The sequence below is a fragment of the Lithobates pipiens genome, unplaced genomic scaffold (genome assembly GCF_037356315.1).
Source record: "Lithobates pipiens isolate NorthernLeopardFrog02 unplaced genomic scaffold, aLitPip1_a1.2 Scaffold_13, whole genome shotgun sequence".
Lineage (NCBI taxonomy): Eukaryota > Metazoa > Chordata > Amphibia > Anura > Ranidae > Lithobates > Lithobates pipiens.
Genome location: NW_027507718.1, coordinates 193,388,328 through 193,412,034, shown reverse-complemented (window position 1 = coordinate 193,412,034; position 23,707 = coordinate 193,388,328). Strand labels below are relative to the sequence as shown.

Sequence of the window (23,707 nt, the reverse complement as noted above, 5' to 3'; positions counted from 1 at the left end):
TCATTGTGGGACATCAGATTTAGAGACGGCTGGGCTTTACAAACCCCTACAGCAGGATTTGGACACTGACAAACCAAAAAACATCAGCTTGGTAAAATCCTCCACTCCCAGCATTCCACGTGTTGTTGTTGTTTTGTTTTTTTTGTTTGTTTTTCTGCTAGTGTCCATTTTTACTAGTAATTTTTCCTCCTTTTTTAATTTTTTTTCTTCAATCAAGTCTTGATATAAACTTTGCTTGAACTAGCCTCTTTATGCAGCTATCTGGATTCGGATTTCCTTAGTAAAATATATATATTTTTGAAAAGGCTTGTGCTATGTGTAGAGAAAAGTTCCCAATAGTGTGCACACCCTAACTAAAATAGAACTAAATGAAGTATATAAATGTGACCCCCTTCTGTGTGTATGCTTATACAGAACTGCTGCTCTCCCTCGTATAGTATACTCACACACTACCACAATAGAGTTTGATAATAGAGGAATGGTGCACTGTTCCTTTAAATATAAGTAAATCAAATTGTGAACTCGTTGTAAAAAAGATGTATAAATGGATGACTCCCGCGCTGTCTAATTAAGCTAAACTAAGGGACACTGCTGCAGACACCTGTGGAACGGATCCAAACAGACAAAGATTGTAAATGGAAACATGGTGGTGTCTGTGCGGTGTGAAAGAAAGTGATATTGTAAGATATTATCAAATAAAATCCCTTTGGAACATGGATCCTAATGATTGCACAATATTGGAAATAAATGGCAAGTGGAATTAGAATAGTGTAAATAATAATCCTATAAATGTGATAAATCCTGGTTGAGAAAATATAAATCCTGTTTAAAAGTAAACACGTGATAAACAGTGGCTGATTTTAGAAAACTTGATCAACTGGTGAAAAAGAAAAATTTTTAATAAAAAATGATATGTAGTGACACTCAATATCTCCAAAGGGAGTCAGTGTAAACTGTAAGTCTCCTGATGAAGTCACGTGGTGTGACTATACGTGTCGGGATTGGAGCACTGGGTTCAGACACATCTGACTGTAGGATACGAGCTCGGCGCTCGTGGTTTGCTGTGCTATTTGTGCCATTTTAAAATGTGAGGTTTTTTATGGTTTTATTATTAATAAAGTGTTTCTAAAACTGGATCACGCTATGGGCATCTCTCTATTTACATTTTAAAAAACATCATCACTGATCCATATCGGAAGCGATTTTGGAGCAAGACCAGACCCAGGATTACACACAGGCGCTTACGAAGTCGGCGTTCGTGGATTGATGCCTACGCTCTTATTGTAAAAGTGAGTTTATCACTTGTAGATCTGCTTTTGTCCCATCCCTTTCTACCTTTTGCGGAATTATGCTATGAATTTTATGTTTGTGTCTCTCCATATGTTTTAAACCTGCCACTGAGAGATTAAAGAAATCATATACAGCCTCAAGGGGATTTTGCATATTTACACTATTCTAATTCCACTTGCCATTTATTTCCAATATTGTGCAATCATTAGGATCCATGTTCCAAAGGGATTTTATTTGATAATATCTTACAATATCACTCTTTCACACCGTGCAGGCACCACCATTTTTCCATCTATGTACCCATTGTGTTAAGCACTTTTAAAGTCCTGAGTTGCAGTTACACCGAAACAATGCAGTTCAATGCTTAACCCAATGTATGCAGAACTAAAGCAAACTAAATAAAATATATATCCAGTTCATGTGATATGCCCAAAGGACACACAAAAAAAATGAGTCCTTCAGTTGGTGTTCATGTGTCAATACTTCCAATATTCAAACAATGCGAGGTGTCATTGGGTGACACGTGTTCAATAAAAACACTCAAGGGGTTGTGCTCCAATCCCCCGTGCTACCACTTCACCTCTAAGTGCAATGCCTGCTCATCTTGATGGTGCAATGTTTCTCAACTCCAGTCCTCAAGTACCCCCAACAGGTCATGTTTTCAGGATTTCCCTTGGATGAAACGGCTGTGGTAATTATTAAGGCAGTGAAACTGATCAAATGACCAGTGCAAAATAATGGAAACTGTGAAAACATGACCCGTTGGGGGTGCTTGAGGACCGGAGTTGAGAAATATTGTGATAGTGGACCTACACTTAATAGGTCATTTGCGCTTTGGTAAATCTGTGCGATTCCACCTTCAACTTTTTGCAGCTCCTTGTGGTCCTTTTTAAGGGAACTGTTCTTGCTAACTCTAGTTCAGTTTTTTTGCTCAAGGAAAGGGGAGAATTCTTATAGCGTACCCCGTACTGTAATTAAAAACTTTTATTGCATTAAATATACACTCACATGAAATAAAATGCATTGAGCAGTATTCTGCCAAAAACCTGGCGAACCTCACCACACTTCCAGTTTTGCGCATGACCGGAAGTGACATCACCAGCTCCATTCGATGCATTGCGTCACTAATCACATGACTTCTTCAGGGTATGGAGCCATGTGACGCAAGCCGGGTTAATAAAGCTGCAGTTTACTGGTTGTTATAGTAACCTGTTGCAGCTGCTTACTATGCTAGAACTCTCCTCCAATTATAGCAAAAAAGTACAGGCATACCCCACTTTTAAGTACACAATGGGGTTTATTTACTAAAGCTGGAAAATGCAAAATCAGGCTCACTTCTGCATAGAAACCAAAGAGCTTCCAGGTTTTATTACAAAAGCTTAATTGAACAAGCTGGGGTTAGAAGCTCATTGGTTCCTATGCAGAAGTGAGACTGATTTTTCACTTTCCAGCTTTAGTAAATAAACCCCATTGTGTACTTAAAAGTGCATGCCTGTAAAGATGAAATGCACAATGCTCAATCTATATTAATAATTTGGCAGCAACACACTATTGCTCTTATTTAATATTTTAAACTATAAAGATAAAACCTTTTAAAAAAAATACACATAATGTAGACAAAAGTTGCATGGCCTAACATGCTCTTGCATACCTAGTTATATTTAACCACTTGCCGACCAGCGCACGACGATGTACGTCGACAGAATGGCACGGGCAGGCAAATGTACGTCCCTTTAAATTTGCCGCCCTGCCATCGGGAGCGCGCCGCCGGCGGCGCACTCCCGCACTGGTCGGGACCCCCGTGAGTCCGGTCGCGGGGACCCGCGGACTCGATCCCCGCGATCGTCTCACGGAGCGGCCGAATGGAGGAAATGCCATGTAAACAGCATTTCTCCATTCTGCCTAGCAACTAGTGACGCTGATCTCTGCTCCATGTGATTGGAGCAGAGATCAGTGTTCACTAAATGAAAGCCCAACCCCCCCACAGTTAGTAACACCCCCCTAGGAACACTTAACCCCTACACTGCCACCCACTGGTTAACCCCTTCACTGCCAGTGTCATTTACACAGGAATCACTGCATTTATATAGCAGTGATTACTGTATAAATGACAATGGTCCCAAAAATGTGTCAAAAATGTCCGATGGGTCCCCCACAATGTTGCAGTCACAATAAAAATCGCTGATCGCCGCCATTACTAGTAAAAAAAATAATAATAATAAAAGATTATAAATAAAAATGCTATAAAACTATCTCTATTTTGTAAACGCTATAACTTTTGCGCAAACCAATCAATAATCGCTTATTGCGATTTTTTTTTTTTTTTACCAAAAATATGTAGAAGAATACGTATCGGCCTAAACTGAGGGAAAAAAATGTTTTTTTATATATTTTTGGGGGATATTTATTATAACAAAAAGTAAAAAATAATGCGTTTTTTTCAAAATTGTTGCTCTATTTTTGTTTATAGCCCAAAAAATAAAAACCGCAGGGGTGATCAAATACCACCAAAAGAAAGCTCTATTTGTGGGAAAAAAAGAACGTCCATTTTGTTTGGGAGCCACGTCGCACGACCTGGCAATTGTCAGTTAAAGCGACGCAGTGCCGAATCGCAAAAAGTGGTCTGGTCTTTGACCAGCAAATTGGTCTGGTCTGAAAGTGGTTAAATTCATATTTATTAAAAGACTTTTGTTATTATCAACCTCAAATGTGTTCATATATTAAAGGATAATTTCACCTTTTAAAAAAAAAAAAGAAATGCACGTTTTTTTGCAAGTAAAAAAAAATATGTGCATTTATATTATTTTTTTGAAGCCTTTAAAGCATTGTACCAGTGATCACAAGATCACTGGTGCCACGCAGGTCTCCTTCAGATCTGTCAGTATATCTGTGTACCCGTACATCCCTTACGGGAAGGCAGACACACTAACAGGAACAAATCGATGCACTACAAGCCGATCAACCGCGAAGGATGCTGGGGCTTGTAGTTCATTCACACACAGAGCTGTGTGAATGAATGAGGCGGCCATTATTGCTGCCACAGGGAGAGAGGGCAGCGGCTGCAGCATTGGGAATATGTTACGTGTTCCACCCTAAAAAACATGTAATGTTCCCAAAGGTGAACTATATTCCTTCATATATTAAAATTTAAGACTATACTCCCTCTTGTGGCAGAATTGCTAATTGCACTTGGAAAATTGAGTACTGTCCGTGATACTTTTTTTATTTGCACTAACATACAATTTTTCAGGACAAGCTTTCGGGGTATGTCCCCTTCTTCAAGGTCCAAGCAGTACTGATTTACAAGTTAAAATTTTGTAAATCAGTACTGCTTGGACCTTGAAGAAGGGGACATGCCCCGAAAGCTTGTCCTGAAAAATTGTATGTTAGTGCAAATAAAAAAAGTATCACGGACAGTACCCAATTTTCTCTGTCACAATTGCACTAATACGGCTACAATCACATTAAGTACAATTGCACTTGGCAAACTTAATAGGAAATAAAGTACTTAAGATCAAATTCTATATTGTGTCCTTTTGGGGTAAAGGGTCTGCATTTCAAAAATCCTCTTAGATTCACACTGGCTCAGTTTAATAATTTTATGAATTCCTCGCCAGTGAGGTTTAAACGTTTCTATACCCCAGAATGTGGGTAGAGCTGGATCTTTTTCATGGAGTTGGGCAAAGTGTTTAGATATACTGTGTTTCTTTTTGTCCTTTATAAATGTTCAGGATATGTTCTCCTATGCACTTCCATAATGGCATTTTTGTTCAACCTATATATTGTAAATTACATGGATACTGAAGAGTATATACAGATTGTTAGGCTGTACTTCTGTGGATCACAGAAGTACAGTTTGTTCTGCACTTCTGTGACCCGTTTTCAGCGGACTGAAGCCTGCTGTCGGCTGACATTGCAGAGCCAATCCAGGCTTGGGAAAAATTGTGACCATATGCGAGGAATCCACCCACATGCCTGGAATAACATCTGGCTCAGCCTCTGTGAGCCACTGAGAGCTTGAGCCGGCTGCTCCTGCCCCCTCCACAGTACATCGCTCCAATAAGCGTGGGGGGTATAGATAAGAGAGACGGTGAATGATGGGCACCAGCTCTTTGCTCAGGGAGCCCTGAGAACTGAGTGATTGGTGGTGTTTGCTGGGTTCTCAGTCTTAGAGCCGGCGGGGGACAGAAACAGCATCGTACCGATGCTGCATCCACCTAAGTAAGTATGATTAAAAAAAAAAAAAGAAACATTCCCATACTTCTCTTTTAAAATCCTGTGTAACCATTTTCTTGAAGACTTCTATACAGCCCTAATCATGTACTCCTGAGCTAAATAGTAATTTGCTTGTAATGGCTCTCTTCCTGATTTGTTTTATACAAATATCATCGGGTTTAGTCATCATATATTTCTTTGTTAGGTTTCCTGGTATACTTCTGTATATGAATCTATGCTTCAAATGTATAGCTTTCTTCTGTGCATATTTCAAGCCTTTATCTAATCTCAATTCATATTTGGTCAAATCCACCCCACTGATGTTGAGGACTCCTTCTCCTAGTATTCTCTTTTCACTTGGTGTCCTGTATCCGGCTCCATATATATTTCCTCTCTCCTCGCACCCTACTCTTTAGCAAACAATTACTTCATAAAGTGCAATGTCATAGGCAACCACTAGGCATCCCTAGCGGATTGCTGAGCATATAATGGAAAGTGCTAATTATACATTATAGTGCTAATTAAACATTATATTGCCACCAGATATCTCCAGTCTGTGATAAACTTTTTAGAATTTAAAGTGCGGTGTCCAGAAAATGTATATTTTGAATGGACAATATCCAATAGGTTCCCATCAGCCGATGACCAAAGATACATATGATTCCAAATATCTACCAATATAGTGACTAGGATCTTCCTCAACCAACACCGGTCACACAGCCTACTCACCAGATTTACATGACCCCAATTACAGGAGTCCTATACAGCAGATTGGTGCAGACAAGATCTCGCTGTGCGTTCCACTATGGGAGGAAGTGACATATCACGCTTGAACACACTCAACGTGTTTTTCGTCAGCACTTCTGACATCATCAGGGGTCACATGACCGGATACATCGCCTCCTTGTTTATATACTGCTACCCAATGAGGATATACAATCCGATGTAATCCTCTTCAATCATAAACAAAAACCTAATGCCTAAATTTGGCATACGATATTTAACCTGATACCAATCTTTTTAATGTGCTATATTAATCTGGTCAAATTATTCAAAAAGGTAGTTATTAAATTGATAAATAATCAGCTTGCAGTCCCTACTAACAATGAGAGGAATAGCTGCTTACAAGGAAGTTGGAATAGCACCATCTTGTGGTGGAATAAGATAATACCCCAAAATTGCAAAATAGATGTACGAGTCTCGTTTGACACCTGCACCCCATTCACACCTGAGACCTTGTAACACTAACGAGTCACATGACATCTGGGAGGGAAAATTGATAATTGGTCCCAATTTGGACATTTTCACTTAGGGGTGTACTAACTTTTGTTGCCAGCAGTTTAGACATTAATAGTTGTGTATTGAGTTATTTTGAGGGGATTGACACTATTACACAAGCTGTACACTCACTACTTTACGTTTTAGCAAAGTGTCATTTCTTCAGTGTTGTCACATGAAAAGATATAATAAAATATTTACAAAAATGTGATGGGTGTACTCAGTTTTGTGAGATACTGTACATGGCAAGCTACAATTTCTGCCTACTTGAACAAGTACATTATCAAAAAAACGCATATAGATATACCGTAGTATGTATCGCACAGTAACCAACGACTTGCACAACAGCAAACAGGCAGACCCATAGTTCTCTGTCTGAGCAAGTGGTGGCCCATTTTTATTCCAATTATTATTGACCTTCCAATTATTCCTCCTTTCTGGGGGGTGTATTCCACACTTTATGGTTCCACTCGGGTCTAGGTAACATATATTCCTGTTTCTCTCTCTACATTTCTGCCACCTCCCTCTGTGGTAATTGGATTCTAACCTCTCTCTGGGTTATGCTGGCCATACACTATACGAAAAATTGCCCGAAAAACGAACATTCAGCCTTGAGAGCAAACGATGGTGCCATCATGTAATGACTGAAAAATCGTTCAGTGGACATAAATGAATCCCTTTTTTTTTTTTTTTTTTTTTTTTTTTTTTTTTTTTTTACAATCACCTCAAACTTCCACTCCAATCACCTAGGCCAGTGATGGCGAACCTTGGCACCCCAGATGTTTTGGAACTACATTTCCCATGATGCTTAACTACACTGCAGAGTGCATGAGAATCATGGGAAACGTAGTTCCAAAACATCTGGGGTGCCAAGGTTCGCCATCACTGGCCTAGGCTGTCGGAGTGGAAGTAAGATTTGATACCTGTCAGAAATAGGTATGTCATTCGGTATTGTGTAGTGCATGTACTAGTCCATCCCAAAAATTCAGCATGAGGTAGCACTTTGGCGCCACTGCTCCTTATAGCAAGATACGTGTAGCTTCACCTCCTAAAAAGGCTTGAACCTGACAACCTGCAGTACTTCAGACCCTAAATGCCACAGTTACATAGGATTCTATGGGCCAAATTATAATTTTGATTGCTGACTCTGACTTCAGAGGCCATAAGTATAGGCCTTCCCCTGTAAAATGATTATCTGACCTGCTTGCAGCTTTTGAGGCTTCCACTGATGGAGCTTTATCTGATAAAGAGTCTCGCTAATCTTTTCATGACTGGGAAGCTCCTGATTAAACTGTTTACAGTACACCACCCAAATGTATTGCAATTCAGTACCTGTCTGGAGGCCTTTATTGGGAAGCAGGCTGTTCCCACAGTTGATTTAACAGTGTCCTGTTCTAATAAAGCACTGCCAATTATTTTTTGCAAAGAACTGCAGAAACTGCTGGTGCTATATAAATCCTTTATAAAAATAATAGAGGATGTGCCAGTAATTAAGGATCCCATAGCTAAACGTTTGGATACTCTCTCCAAACCATTTGCGATATCTAGAGACAGACAAGGTGTCTCGCAGTATTAAATGGATGCAGGCCGTTAAGTATTTACTCCAGGCAGCATTGGAGCATATAGAAACAAGAAGCCACCAGCTCAGCTGGTGGCGACAGATGTGAACAGCCTCTGCCCGTTCTTTTCCTAAACCATGCCCTTAATGAGCTGGCAGGGTGCGACATCTCTCCGAAATGTTTTCATCTGTAGGCCCATTGCAGCCTGTCATGGCTGTGATATTAGCCTGTCAAATATTAGGTGAATAGACCAAACTCGTGCAAGGGATCTAGTTTTACTCCACACCAATTCTCTATTTGTGAAGCAATTAGAATGCCTGCTGACAACTCTGCACTCTTTCTTACTCTTTGGCAGTGGTGTGCAGCTCAAAAACTTTACTAAATTGTGTTTGGAAAGAATGGATCCTGGAGGATTTTGTCAGTAACAGATCCAGCTATGGATTTGAGGAAATGCTTTCAATCTGTTGGAAGGTCATCAAAATGCACACCAGCCTGAAATGTTTACGAGTGTTATGCCGTGTACACACATATCAGACTATTTGGCGGACTTAGTCTGGCGGACAAACCGCCGGACTGTCTGCCGGACTTTCCAAATGAGCTACCTGCCCACACACGGTACTTTTGCGGTGGACTTAGTCCGCCTGATTATCCGCCGTACTTTTCAAATGAACGGATTCGCCCACACACACGGAGGAAAGTCTGTTCATTTTGAACGCATCTCCAGGTAGCCGAGGCGTCGCTGGCCCCGTCACCTGGTATGGAGTTAAAGGGGAAGCCCTACGCCCAAAAAACAGCGTGGGCGTCCCCCTCTAGGTCCATATCAGACCCTTATCCGAGCACGCTACCCGGTCAGCAAAGGGGGTGGGGACGAGCGAGCGCCCCCTCCTGAGCCATACCAGGCCGCGTGCCCTCAACATGGGGGGGTGCTTTGGGGAAGGGGGGGCCGCGGTGGGGGCCCCCCCACCCCAAAGCACCTTGTCCCCATGTTGATGAGGACAAGGGCCTCTTCCCGACAATCCTGGCCGTTGGTTGTCGGGGTCTGCGGGCGGGGGGCTTATCGGAATCTGGGGGCCCCCGGATACCAGCCTCCCACCCTATGTGAATGAGTATGGGGTACAATGTACCCCTACCCATTCACCTGTGAAAAAAACGTTAAAAAAAAACACAACACACAAGATTTAAAAATTTATTGTACAGCTCCGGGGGTCTTCTATCTTCGGGGGTCTTCTCGCCGGACTCCTCCACTATCTTCTGCTAGCTCTTTTACTAGCGGAGGAGCCCGGCTTTCTTCTTCGCCGCCGCCCTCTTCTTCCGACTTGGGGGGTCTTGTCCCCCTCTTCAGTTGTCCTGTCCCCCTCTTCGGTTCTTCTTGCCGGGCCACCGCACCTTCTTCTAGCTCTTTTACAAGCGGTGGCCCGGTCTTCTGTCGCCGCCTTCTGTTCTTCTCTTCTGTTCGTCTCTTCTTGAGCTGTTGCCTCGTCGCTGTCTCTGGGGACAATGACAGGCACGCGGCGTGCAGCGACTTATATAGGGACATCGCCGGATGATGTCCCCGCCCATTATGATGTCACAGTCCCAGAGGATGCTGGGACTGTGACATCATAATGGGCGGGGACATCATCCGGCGATGTCCCTATATAAGTCGCCGCACGCCGCGTGCCTGTCATTGTGGCCAGAGACAGCGACGAGGCAACAGCTCAAGAAGAGAAGAAGAGAAGAACAGAAGGCGGCGACAGAAGACCGTGCGGGAAAAGTCCGTTAATTTCAAAAGTACAGTGGACTAGCACACACACGGCCATATTGTCCCCCGAAATGCGAGTATTTAGGTGCAAAACTACTTTCTTAGTCCGCCGAACTTTTGGGTAAAAAAAGTCCGCCGAGGCCCACACACGGGCGGATTGTCCGCCGGACTTTTCCACCGGATTGTTTGATCGTGTGTATGTGGCTTTAGACTCCTTGTTGGTGCAGGGACTTGGACGCCAGAGGAATCCTGTCCCCCAGTTATCATTGTGGAGCTCCTGAGTTATTTGGTTTTCCCTATAACGCTGAACATTCCAATTGCAGAGTCTTCCAAACAGGATCCAGTCAAACAATGCCACGATAGTGGCGTACATCAACTAACAAGGAGGAATCTGAAATCTTATCATGGCAAGAGAAGTAGAAGGGACTGGGCAAGACAATGCCTTCCATCCTTGTTTGCCATTCACATTCCAGGTATAGACAATTGGTGGACAGATTACAGGCAGTTGGTAGCGCCTGGACCCCAGAGAAATGTTTCCTACACCTAGACCTGTTCCACAACCCTCTTATTGGCTCACACAGCAAGCTTATTGGGTTTCACCCTTTCCTATCAAGGCATAATAAGTCTGAGTGCTTATTTGGCTTTTTTGGCATCAGGCAACTGTTTTTTCCAGATTTGTAAGGCTGCCACCTAGCCTTCTGTTCACGTATTCTCTAGGTTTTACCAGGTGGATGTTCAGACCTTATCAGATGCCACCTTGGGCCATAAGGTCCTTCACGCAGCATCTTGAACCTCAAAAAGTTCCCATTTCTTTGTGTTGCTATAAATGAGCCTGTTAGTGTTTGTTTGCTATGTTGCCAACCCCTTAGCTTTTGGATGTCCCAATTGTCACTGAATCTCGAGTCCTTTAATGCAGTGGTCATCCACCCTGTCCTCAGGGCCCACTAACAGGCCAAGTTTACAAGATGACTGAAATACATCTCAGGTGATATCATTTGTTGCTCAGTGATTCTAGTATTGTAGTCTGCATCTCCCAAGGTAATACATAAAACCTGGCCTGTTAGTGGGCCCTGAGGACAGGGCTGATTACCACTGCTTTAATGAACAAGATCGAAAAGCGGATAATCTGTATTTGCTGTATAATCCTTTTATTGGAGTTCATTGAGGGACACACCCCTCTGTGTTTATGGTTTTGCTCTCAGCAATACTTGTTACAAAACTGAGGTTTGCTGGGAGTGAGAGTTGTTCCAGGCTGGCCACTGGTTTTTGGTTGCCAGTGCCCAAATCCTCCTGTAGAGGGCAGTTTAACCCAATTGTCTCTGAATCATATTTTTATGGTGTGTACAAAAATCCAGTCTTTCCATAGATTGGACAATCCAACTTTAAAATGCGTTTCCAGGCTAAGGCTACCTTTTACACATAGAGTGCTTATCCTCGAAAGAGCTGCTTTGTGTTGGTTCCCCTATTCCTGGGCCCAGCTTTGCAGACAACAGAGTGTCGAAGTGTAGTGTGGCTTTGGCTAGCAGCCTCTCGCCCACTTCTGTGTCAGCAAGTGACAGCTGTCTGTGCACTGTGTGAAGCATAGCCGGTCAGTGTCTGCAGTGTCCTTCACCCTTGGTCAGGCAGTGAGCGCCACCAAAATCTTTGGCTCGCTCCAATGTCCCCAGATGTTCGGGGCAGTGCCTCTCTCCGTATCAGGCACAACTGTGAGCTCATTCAGTCTTCTAATACAGCCTCTACACTTCTCCTGAGCCCAGAAAAAGCAGAAGCACCTACCTTTTTCCCCATTGATTTGTGGGATCTGCAGTTTTCTTCTCCCAGCTCACCAAGCTAGCTCAGTCTGTCAGAACTACACCTCCCATAATCCTTGTAATTCATATCCTGTGTGCCTACCTATCAGGTAGAGGGTGGGGTCAACAATAGCTTTACATGGCTCTACAATAAGAGCCCCCTTCTATAGATGTGCTTGTGTAAAGGTCTCCTGTGCTCCCAGAAACAGAATCCTTTTCCTGTCAGTGCTGCAGACTAGGCTACACACACAAGACAATGTTCATTAGACATGAGAAAAATGTTTCCGATAATCGGTCTCCTCAAACACAATAAAAATCTTAGCTGTGAAAGAAAAAAAATTGTTTGCTAAATTCAAATGCAATGGACAATGTCATCCTATCAACAGGGTGTGTGGGAGGAGCTGCAGATTGGGACAGAGAGTGGGAGTGATTTCATATTAACAAGCGGGTAATTGCCCTATAGTTAACATCAGTTGGGCAGCTCCTGCCCTCTATTCAGGACTGCAGCATCTCTTGCTCCCTGCCCTGCTGATAGGCTGACATTGTTCGGGAGAGAACACACAGGCTAACTGCCTCAGCCCTGCCAAAGGAGAAACTGTGAAAGGGAGGCAGAGATTGAAAATGGGGGTTGCATGACTGCAAGGGGCACTGCGATGGAGGGCTGTGATTGCTAGGGGCATTGTAATGTAAAGGGACATAGTGATATAAAGTAGACTGCACTGTAATCATTATAGTGCAGTCCCCTTTATATCGCTGTACCCCTTTACATTGTAGTCACTTTTAACATCACAGTTCCCCATTACAGTGTAGTCCCCTTAAAATTAATCTAAGGGGGACTGCACACAAATCATTACAGTGCAGTTCCCTTTATATCACAGTGCCAAAGTTGGGAACCGTTGATCTAAAGCATCTTGAGCCATCTGTTTTATTGCTCATACTGACAGCTGTTCTTTTTATATTATTTATAGTTAGTTTTAAATACACCTGTAATGTACACAGCAGGTAAAGTAACAAAGATGCTGTACTGCTGCTGGTTTTTGCCGCTGTTACAATGCTTTGTCTTCTGGAGCCACCACTGGAGCCCTGTGTAACAAAACACAGTGTTTGTCACACTGGGTATATATGCACACTGATAAAATGAAAGCACACCCCAGGGGGTGGTTTAATTGTACCAGCTAATGCACAGGTATGATGTATATCCAGCATGGATCTGTGTGTATGTATGTATGTATGTATATAATATACACAGTATCTCACAAAAGTGAGTACACCCCTCACATTTTTGTAAATATTTTATTATATCTTCAATTTACACTTCAATGTAAAGTAGTGAGTGTACAGCTTTTATAACAGTGTAAATTTGGGGTTCCCTCAAAATAACTCAACACAGCCATTAATGTCTAATCCGCTGGCAACAAAAGTGAGTCTGCTCCTAAATGAAAATGTCCAAATTGGGCCCAATTTGGGATTTTCCCTCCCAGGTGTCATGTGACTTGTTATGCCGCATACACACTAGCGGATTTTCCATTGGAAAAAAACTTGGATGGTTTCCACTCAAGCTTGGCTTGCATACACACGGTCACACAAGTTCTTTGAGCTTTCAACTGTCAAGAATGCGGTGACGTACAACACCACGACGAGCTGAGAAAATGAAGTTCAATGCTTCCGAGCATGCATAAAAATTTTGCGCATCAGAATTTGTACAGACTATTGGAATTTCCAATCAGAACTTTTTCCGACCGAAAAATTGAGCACATGCTCTCAATCTTTTGCTGGCCGAAATTCTACCAGCAAAAGTCCGAGCATACACACAATCTCATTTTCCAACCAAAAGCTTTCATTGGACTTTTTCTGGCGGAATTTCAGATCATGTGTACTGGGCATTGGTGTTAAAAGGTCTCAAGTGTGAATGGGGAGCAGATGTGTTAAATTTGGTATCATTGCTCTCACTCTCTCATACTGGTTGCTGGAAGTTCAACATGGCACCTCTCTGAGGATCTGAAAAAAAAAAGAATTGTTACTGTACATAAAGATGGCCTAGGTTATAGTAAGATTGGCAAGACTCTGAAACTGAGCTTCAGCATGGTGGCAAAGACCATACAGCGATTTAACAGGACAGGTTCCACTCAGAACAGGCCTCGCCATGAGCAACCAAAGAAGTTGAGTGTACGCCTTGTTAAAGAAGCTGAGGGTAATGGTGATGGACTGGCCATTCATTGTCTCTAGACCTAAACCCTACTGAGCATCTGTGGGGCATCCTCAAACAGAAGGTGGAGGAGCGCAAGGTCTCTAACACCCACCAGCTCTGTGATGTCATCACAGAGGAGTGGAGGAGGACTCCAGTGGCAACGTGTGAAGCTCTGGTGAACTTCATGCCAAGAGAGTTAAGGCAGTGCTGGAAAATAATGTTGGCCACACAAAGTATTTGACACTTTGGGCCCAATTTGGACATTTTCACTTAGGGGTGTACTCACTTTTGTTGCCAGTGGTTTAGACATTAATGGCTGTGTGTTGAGTTATTTTGAGGGGGCAGCAAATTTACACTGTTATACAAGCTGTACACTCACTACTTTACATTGTATACAAAGTGTCATTTCTTCAGTGTTGTCACATGAAAACATATAATAAAATATTTCCAAAAATGTGAGGTGTGTACTCACTTTTCAGAGATGCTGTATATACATATATACATACATACATACATACATACATACATACATACATACATACGCACTTCTAGACATGTGCAGAATGAAAAAAAATTGTTTATTTATTTACATAAATTTGTTTAGTTAAATTAGTTTAATATATTTTTGAAATTTGTTTAGTTTATTCGGATCGATTGGAAAAGTTTTTCAAATCATATTGAAATCCTTTTCCAGTTTCCAAAGAGTAAAATGGAATAGAAAATAAAGGCATAGAATAGAAAAGAATATAATAGAATATAATATAATAGAGTAAAACAAAATAGGATAGAAAATAAATGAATAGAATAGAAAGGAATAGAATAAAAGAATAGAATTGAATAGATTATAACCATCTTCTGAAATTCAAATAGAATATAAAAGAATATAATTAAAAAACAATAGAAATAATATAGCCATCTTCCAAAATTAAAATGGAATCAATTAGAATTTGAATAGAAAAAGAGTAGAATAGAAAATAACACAATAGAATCAATATAACCATGCTCATATTTGAATCTATTCTATTCAAATTCAAATTGATTCTATTTGGATTTTGGGAAATGGTTATATTCTTTCTATTCTTTAGTTCTCTAATTGTACTCTTTTTCTATTTGTTTTTTTCTTTTCTATTCGAATTTTGGGAGATGCTTATATTCTTTCTATTCTATTCTTTTCTATTCCAGGCAAGTCCTTCCAGGGCTGAAGTGGTTAATAAAGGACATGTATTTAAAAATTTCTAAAATGTTAACTTTCATATCATCCAACAGATTTCCCAGAAAAGCTAATACATCCTCCTACACCCACTGAAGACACTGAAAATAAAAGACTGACATCACTAGAACAAGGTAGATATGTTTTTGTGTGTGTGTATAATATAATATAATAATATATATATATATATATATATATATATATATATATATAGACATATACGGAGCAGCCATAATGGGATCATTGACAGGTAAAATGGATAACCTTGATTATCTTGTTACAATGGCATCTACTGTAAGCCTAGGTTCACACTTGTGCGATGTGGGAACCAGATCGATAACAGCCAATTCACCCCCAGATCGTCTCACAGATCGCAGTGCGAACTCGTACAGGAATCGGATCGCATACTGCATTATTTCCATGCAAATCCAATGCGAGTTCCACTATAAAACTGTATGGCTGAACTCGCATTGCACAGACATCGCATGCGATCGGCAACCGCAGTGCGGGTGCAAATCGCATGTGCTGTCTGTGTTCGCACTAGTCTGAATCTCGGCTAAGAGTCAATGGGATATACTAGGCAGCATGCAAACATGTTGTCTGTAAAGTTGATGTGTCGAAAGCAGAATAAATGGGTATAGCAGTTTGTTCAGGGTACCCATGCTGACAGAAGCACCTGAGCATGCGACCATCAGAACTGGACCGCGGATCAGAAAAAGAGCTATTTTGGCAGCAAAGGGGGGACCTACCCAATATTAGGTGGGTAACGTTATGGCTAATCATAATAAGCATAATGTGTATGGCTGATCAGTGTATGATATACTGTCATGTATTGTACATTGCTTAGCACAATTGCACATTGCTTCACAATACTGTTGTATCTGTTTTTTTTTTTTTGTTTTTTTTTATGCAATTAAATAAGATGAGGGCTCTACGCTGTTGCACAACATGGCTTTATATCTCTTCATTTTTAACATTTATTTATTTTTCTCACAACTTTAAAGCCAGTTTTTAAATGAGTGAGAATTTGCACAGGTCCAGCAACCAGTTTGTTCTTTTGTCATTCTCCTTAACTGCTCCTATATCTACCAACATTTATTTGCAGCAGAACACAACTAGCCCCAGACTTTACCACAGTAGGATGGATATATATATATTGTATAACTTGTCAGAAGTGATTCATGCTGATAGCAGCGGAAGGATAAATGCCATTGATGAGTGGGATTTAAAAAGGTACAAGCTCCTTTGGAACAGAAACGGTACAGGCTCCATGTCTGCTGTTCTGAGCCAGGATTCATTAAGTCAGCAGCTGCAAAAGCTTTAAGGATGCATTCACACTTGCAAATGCCCCCAAGGGGCGATTAGATACAAAAAAAAAAAACAGCAGGGGTTTCCCCGCATTTAGCGGCAAAAGGCAGCCCTATTGAAAGCAATGGGAGGCTGCCAACTCCTGCACCTAACCATGCCCATTCGCATGTAATTGCTCATGCAGTGATCACATGCAAGTATCAGGCCTGGACACAGACTGCCTGCATCTAGGGCTGATCACTTGCCATGTGGAGTGGCTCTTATTCAAAATGAAACATGGTTGCAAAAACAGTGTCATTACTTCCGTGTCATTACTACAGGTATAAAAAGCATTTGTTTAGAACATCTGGTTCTCCTAAAGAAGTTTGTAGCCAATAGGCCAAAATGTTGAAACAATCTAAATAAGTATAATTGTTGCTTCTTTCTGCTTTATTTTGTTTTAATAAAGGCATTAATGGGATCCCTTCTGCTTTGGAAGTGCCTGTGCACACTGGGCCATTTCGTAATGTTGGCTTATCTCGGGCTGCTCGAACACACAAGCTGCGCAAGTTGCGAACACCAAGCAAATGTCGGGAGTGTAACAGTTATGTGTACTTCCAGGGAGCAGAGTGCGAGGAGGTGAGCTTAGGAATAACACTTCAAATATGTCTATTTAAAAGAGAAGTATGGGTTTGGGGGTTTTTCCACCATAATACTTACATCGGTGGATGCAGCATCGGTCCCCCGATGCCTCTGCACTGAGAACCGAGCATCGCCGATGGATCGGATCTCACAGCTCCCCAAGCAGAGAGCTGCTGACTGTCAATTAGCAGCTCTCCGGACTACTGAATTGTGGAGGGGGGGGCGGAGCGGCTGTCTCAAGCTTTCAGCGGCTCACTGAGAGATCCTGTTAGATCCAGACTCCCATTGTCTGGATAACGCGGTGCCTGGACTGACATTGGTGATGTCAGCAGAGTGCGGATTTCAGTCCGCACTCTGCTGAAAACGAGTCACAGGAGTGCAAAACTGATTGCATTCCTGTGACCCAAAGGCGAAGCCCAACCAAACAAGCTTTGGATGGACTTCTTCTCCTTTTAAGGTAGGAAGGGAATATCAGTGATCTTTACAGGACTTATTAGGAGTACAGAAAAGAGTGCATATTTCTAATTTTACAGGTAACAAACACCATTGGTAGATACAGTTGATGACTGTTCTAGCCATGGTACATGTTAAACTAGGTCCAACTTTATGACTTTTTTTTTTGGTGATTAAAATTCAGAATGACTTATAAGCTGAAATAGTTGCTAAATAGGGTAAGTATACCAACTAAACATGCTGTTCTCAATATAATTTTCCTGTTTACTCTTTGTATGGAATGAAACCCTTTACCCATGCTTGCCAATGGACAGATCACTGTTGTTGCCTGAGTACTCCAGGTGTTGGTATCTGTGTCACCAAGTGGACCTTTCAGATTTGACAAGTAAAAGTATGGGTTTCTAAAAGCTGGCCTGCGGGCCGCATCTGCAAGTTTATGCTCTTCTTTAATGCTAGTATGAAGCTATGTTTTAGTGTTGAAAATATATTTATTAGCATTTTCATATAAAAAAAAAAAGACAGTGAACAACATGAGATGAGCAAAATCAGTAGACGGCAATAGGTTCACATATACAAGGAGTCAGCCCGATGGCTATCGCCCATAGCTAGGCTCCCGTTCACTGAACATGGAAAAATCGAGAAGAAAATCTGTTTCCTGAAGTATTAAACAATGCCATTTAACAGTACTCATGGTTCACAACATAATGTGATACTCGTGGGTTGAAGTGAGTAAAATAAGAAAAATGGAAAAAGAGAGAGAGGAAAAGAAAAAAGGGAAATGCCAAGGTAGAGAGAAGAAAGAAAAGGGGAAGGGGAGGGGGAAGGGGTTAGTCAAGAGAAGACATGTAGGTACAAGGTAGGGGGGAGCGTAGGTGAGGGTTGGAGGGGGACCCGGGGGTACTAGGAATGTCCCTGCGGGCTCGACAGCTTATTCAGCAAAGTGTCAGAGGAGGAGAAGCAGAGCCAGACCGACCATAACATTGTAAATTTAACATAGGTGTCATTATCAAGGGCCAGCATCTCCTCCATTCTCATAGTCTCATTCATGGTAGAGGCCCAACGTGATGGTGGAGGAGTAATCTTTTTTTTTTTTTTTTCCAAAACGCGGGTATGAGTTGCCTAGCTGAAGACATGAAAAAGCAGATTAGGTTTTGTTTTTGCGATTTCATTGACCTGGGCAATATAGAAAGGAGGGCAACCTTTGGGCAAGTCGGTACTTTCTTATCATAAATAAATTTGTAGCATTCAAATATACCTGAGTCCAGAAGGGGCGGATCCTCTCACAGTCCCAGCAGACATGTAGGGAAGTCCCGACCAGAGGTTTTGCAGCGCCAGAAAGTGGCCAGAGAAGACGGAAAGATTTTTTGCAGCGTGGCGGGGTCTCTGTACCACCTAGACAAGATCTTATAATTATTTTCTTGAGAATAACAGGAGATCGTCGATTTATGTGTAAAGTGGAAAGAAGTTTGCCATTCTGGTATGGAGATGTCCTCACCCAGGTCCACAGACCACATCCTTGTGTAACGTGGTCATTGGTCATGTGTTAAGGCCTGTAATAAGCTATAAAGGGATGAGAGAAGATGCCTGGGCATTTCCTGAAGAGAACACAGCTCTTCATCAGGGATATTAGATGTATCGTTTTGGAGGTGTTGTCTCTCGCCTCTCTACTGGGGACGAACCCCACCTGGTCATTATGTATCACCTTCAGGAGCAGGGGGACAAGCATGTAGCCAGAACTTTTGCAAACAGCTTAAGGTCGATGTTAAGTAATGAGATGGGCCGATAGCTACTACATTGGGATGGGTCTTTGCCTGGCTCAGGTATAATGGAAATATTGGCCGATAGAAGTCCTTTAGAGGGGAGGTTGGAATTTTCAATTGAGTTATATGCTTTTATTAGAAGGGGCGCCAGTTGGGGGGCAAACGTTTTGTAAAACCGTGGTCTATATCCGTCAGGCCCAGGGCATTTGCCTATTTTCAGGTCTTTAATGGCTTGTAAGAATTAAGAGGTAGATAGGGGCTTATCGAGCTCTAAGTCATTAAGCCTCCAATTTGTTCCCCTGCGAATCGCAGGAGGGTGGGCCAAGGTCAGGTAGACTGGGGCATGGTCTGACCAAAGTATGTGACTGATCGACACTTGGAGGGGGGTGTCCAACAAGGATTGTGAGATGAGAAAGTGATCTAATCTACTGTAGGAGTTGTGTGCTATAGAGAAGTAACTGTAGTCCCTCTCTGTGGGATGCTGGACCCACCAGACATCCACCAGATGGGAGGAGTGTAACAGTGATTTTATAAGTGTCAGTGTTGAGTAGGGAACAGAGGACTTACCCGAGGATGTATCTGCGGACGGGGACAATGTAACATTAAGATCTCCGCCAATGATGGATGGACCCCCGAAGGAGGACAGTCTGGTGAGGACCGAGGAGAGGAACCGAGCCGGGCCCACGTTGGGAACATACATGTTAGCCACTGTAAATAGAAAATTGTTTAGTTTCAGTTTCAAAAATATGTAACGATCTGTATCATGTATGAGGGAGTCTAGTACCTCTGGGTTAAGATTTATGAAAGGCAACAGATACCCCCATGGATTTAGCCTGGGGGTTAGTACTATGAAACCATTGTGGGTAATATCTATTGCGCAGGAGTGGTATAGCACCTGTGCGAAAATGTGTATCTTGCAAAATAAATTTTTTAGAACGCATTTTATGAAAGTGATAGAGTGTCTGGATCCGCTTCTCAGGCGTATTAAAGCCCCTACAATTAAAGGATGCTAAGGCTATTGGTCCGTCATTCGCCAAAGGGAGTCTAAGGGGGTACGGAACAACATCTGTTTGGCTGATGAGTCAGGAAACCGCTTCTCTTGAGGAGGGGGACAGAAATGATCTGTATTCAAGGAGGGGGGAGAGGATATGCAGGTAAGGTAAAAAGGCAGAAGAGGAATGAAAAAAGGGAGAGAGAAAAAAGGCAGATGACAGAATGACCTTATAGATGTAGTACAGATAATTGCAAACATGGCCACATTTCCTCACCTCAGAAATCAAAGAAGCAAACAATGTGAAGTTCACATATAGTATCTGTGGGGGATGGGCCCAGCAGGTCAAGAAAGAAAGAACCATAACAAAAAAGGCCACTAGGTGGCTCCAAAAGATCAATAGTAAGGGATAAAAAAAAAACCTTCCATTGAGGTACATATTAGTGTACGCCACAGTGACCATTATGGCACTGAGGAAAAAATATAAAAAAATAAAAATAAAAAAAACCCTGTGGGGAGTGGGGGGTGGGTTGTGAAGCAAAACCACAGAACAGGGCAGTCCCTAACATCCCAGCTCCACGGGGGAATCAAAAAGTAAGTCATGACCTTCTAAAAAAAAAAAAGCCAAAGCAGCAACAATATCAGAATTAACATTGAAGGTCATAAGAGGTATATAGTAAACCAGTAAAACGGATAACATATAATCAAGATTGGAGTTATTATTGTGCATTAGGCCCCAGTGGGAAAATCTGACTGAGCATATCAACAACTTTCAACCTTTCATGAGAGCAAAAGAAAAGGGCCATTACAAATGAGTGTCTGGAATCAAATCCTGGAACATGGCTGTAAAACATAAGGAATTATGAAGTCACACTCGGTCTGTAATGAAGAAAAGAAAAAGAAAAAAAAAAAAACATCAATACAAAAAAAAAAGAAGGGGAGTAATCGGTAATCAGTCAGACCCTCACAGGTCTAGGCACGGCTCAGGGGGGGTCCCTGGTAGAGAAAAAAAGAAAAATAGGGCAAAATAGCCTTCTAGGGCAGTTCAATCATTAGGATCCTGTTGCTGGGAGGATCTGGAGTTGCGTTTGTGGCCCTGTTTCTGCCATTGCGGGGTAAAGGATAGACCCGGGGTGGTCGGTGAGAATGGCCAATCTGGCAGTGCGACTTAAGGAAGTTCTAGTGTGCTGAGGAAAGAAGGTAGGTCTCCCATCGTACGAAAAATGGCAGTTTTACACTCATGGTGTACTCGCAGGTGGAACGGGAATCGCCACTGGTATTTAATCGGTTTCGATTGCAGGGGTTGCGTAAGAGGCTTCAGAGCTTTCCTCCTTGCCAGTGTTTGGCAGGAGAGATCAGGAAGAAGCATAACAGGTGCATCATTAAAAAGCATCGTGTGCTTTGTACTGGCAGCCCTCATGATATTCTTTGTCTGGTAAAAGTGGATCCGGCACAATGTATCACGCACAAAGGAGGGATCAGGAGTGCGGGGGCCTGAGGTGCGGTGCACTTGGTCCAATTCAATCGGGTCATCCTTAGGGCGTTGGAGCAATTGATTGAAAATGGCTATCACAGCTGCAGATACATTTTTGGGGTCAACTAATTAGGGGATCCCCCGTATGTGTATGTTATTGCGATGACTGCGATTTTCGAGGTCATCCTGTTGGTAAGAGAGCTGCTGCAGCATGACCGTGTGGGTGTTCTGTCATGCGTCTGCACAGAGTCACACAGGCCATCTGCAATGCCCTCAATGTCTTCAAAGCATGTCCCCATGTCCTTTATTAGATCAGAAATATTTCTTGTAAATTTTCTCAATCCTGTGTACACAGTGTTCAAAGTCTGCTTTAGTGGGCAGGGACCTAACGTAGCTGTGGAGGGATCTAATCTGAGCCTCTATGTCCCATGTCCCCTGATCCCAGGGAGACATTAGATCGGCTTCTTGTAAGCCTGGGAGTAAAATCAGGGTCCTCAGGGAGTAGGAATTGGCTGTCTGAGCTCACCAGGGGCAGACTGACCATTGGGCCACTCGGGCACTGCCTGAGGACCCCATGCTACTAGGGGGCCCCATCAGGGTTGCCAGCCTCAGTAAAACCAGGGACAGTATGTAAAAATGTGTGTTTTTTACATCTGTCTCTGAAATGTCCCTTACCGACATCACTTTGGTCTAAAAATACAGAGATTATAGCTGCCCCACCTCTCCAGTACCTTCTCAGCCAATAGAAACATGTCTGTGTATACTGTGTGATTGTATACTGTATGTGTGTGTGTTTGTGTATACTGTGTGGCCCCATAATCTCCTATTGCCCGGGGGCCCCATGAGTTGTCAGTCTGCCCCTGGAGCTCACCTGAGTGTGTAGAAATGATTCAGAGCATGCTGGGGGCGGTGGGGCTGGCGCCATCTTGGATTCCAGCTGGCGCTGTGAAGAGGATCTAATACATCCAAAATAATCATCTAAATCGCCCCCTGGACGGTGTCCGCCACTGCCCTTAGGTGCCTTGAGCTTATCCTTCCCCATTAGTCCGTGTTTGGCTGGTTTACTGGCCGTTATGAGGTCCATGGAGCTGAGGGAGCCAGGAGCCATGTGCAAGCACGTGTCACCTCTTCATGCGTCAGGCCACGCCCCCCGAAGCTATGTTTTAAGTTTCTGTACAAACTCCCTATTTGAGTGGTTTGGGATTTGAGTGCAACTCATGGCATCTTATATATTTCATATAACTCCTAAATTGTACTTACTGTATAGAACACATCTACTCTGCTATGTGCTCTTCATTTTATTGTTTTTATTTCCTTAGTGCTTCCTTGCTTGTCACAAGAAATGTCTGGAAACTCTGGCTATCCAGTGTGGACACAAGAAATTGCAGGGTCGGCTTCTTCTGTTTGGCAGAAACTTCTCAGAGGCAGCACAAAGGTCTCCAGATGGAGTGTCTTTTCTTATCCACAAGTGTGTGTCTGAGATAGAAACGCGTGCGCTAACCATGAAGGTGACACCTGTGTTTTTTTTATGTTCTGCATGCTATAAGAAATTGTGTTTGGTTTTAGCTGAATTTTTGTAGTGCTTATCCTGCTGTGCTTGTTCTGCAGGGTATATACCGAGTAAATGGGGTAAAGACTCGCGTGGAGAAGCTGTGCCAAGCTTTTGAAAATGGCAAGGAGCTAGTTGAACTTTCTCAGGCATCCCCTCATGATTTGAGTAATGTTCTTAAACTTTATCTCCGACAGGTAAGATACAGCACAGATATGAACGTTAAGGTTTGCCGTGTTCACCTCCATTATTTCATATTAGTAACACTTAGCATTTTACA

The 23,707-nt window shown here is 42.5% G+C and overlaps 1 protein-coding gene across 3 annotated transcripts in view; it reads left to right on the top strand.

Annotated features, from left to right (window-relative positions):
* ARHGAP45 (Rho GTPase activating protein 45) overlaps positions 1-23,707 on the top strand; it is a 172,879-nt gene that overhangs the window by 142,340 nt on the left and 6,832 nt on the right. For all 3 annotated transcript variants that reach the window (XM_077476061.1, XM_077476060.1, XM_077476063.1), the window contains 4 exons: positions 15,328-15,405; positions 17,028-17,197; positions 23,198-23,386; positions 23,487-23,624. In XM_077476061.1, the coding sequence (XP_077332187.1) occupies positions 15,328-15,405; positions 17,028-17,197; positions 23,198-23,386; positions 23,487-23,624 (575 nt within the window). The remainder of the gene's footprint in view (positions 1-15,327; positions 15,406-17,027; positions 17,198-23,197; positions 23,387-23,486; positions 23,625-23,707) is intronic.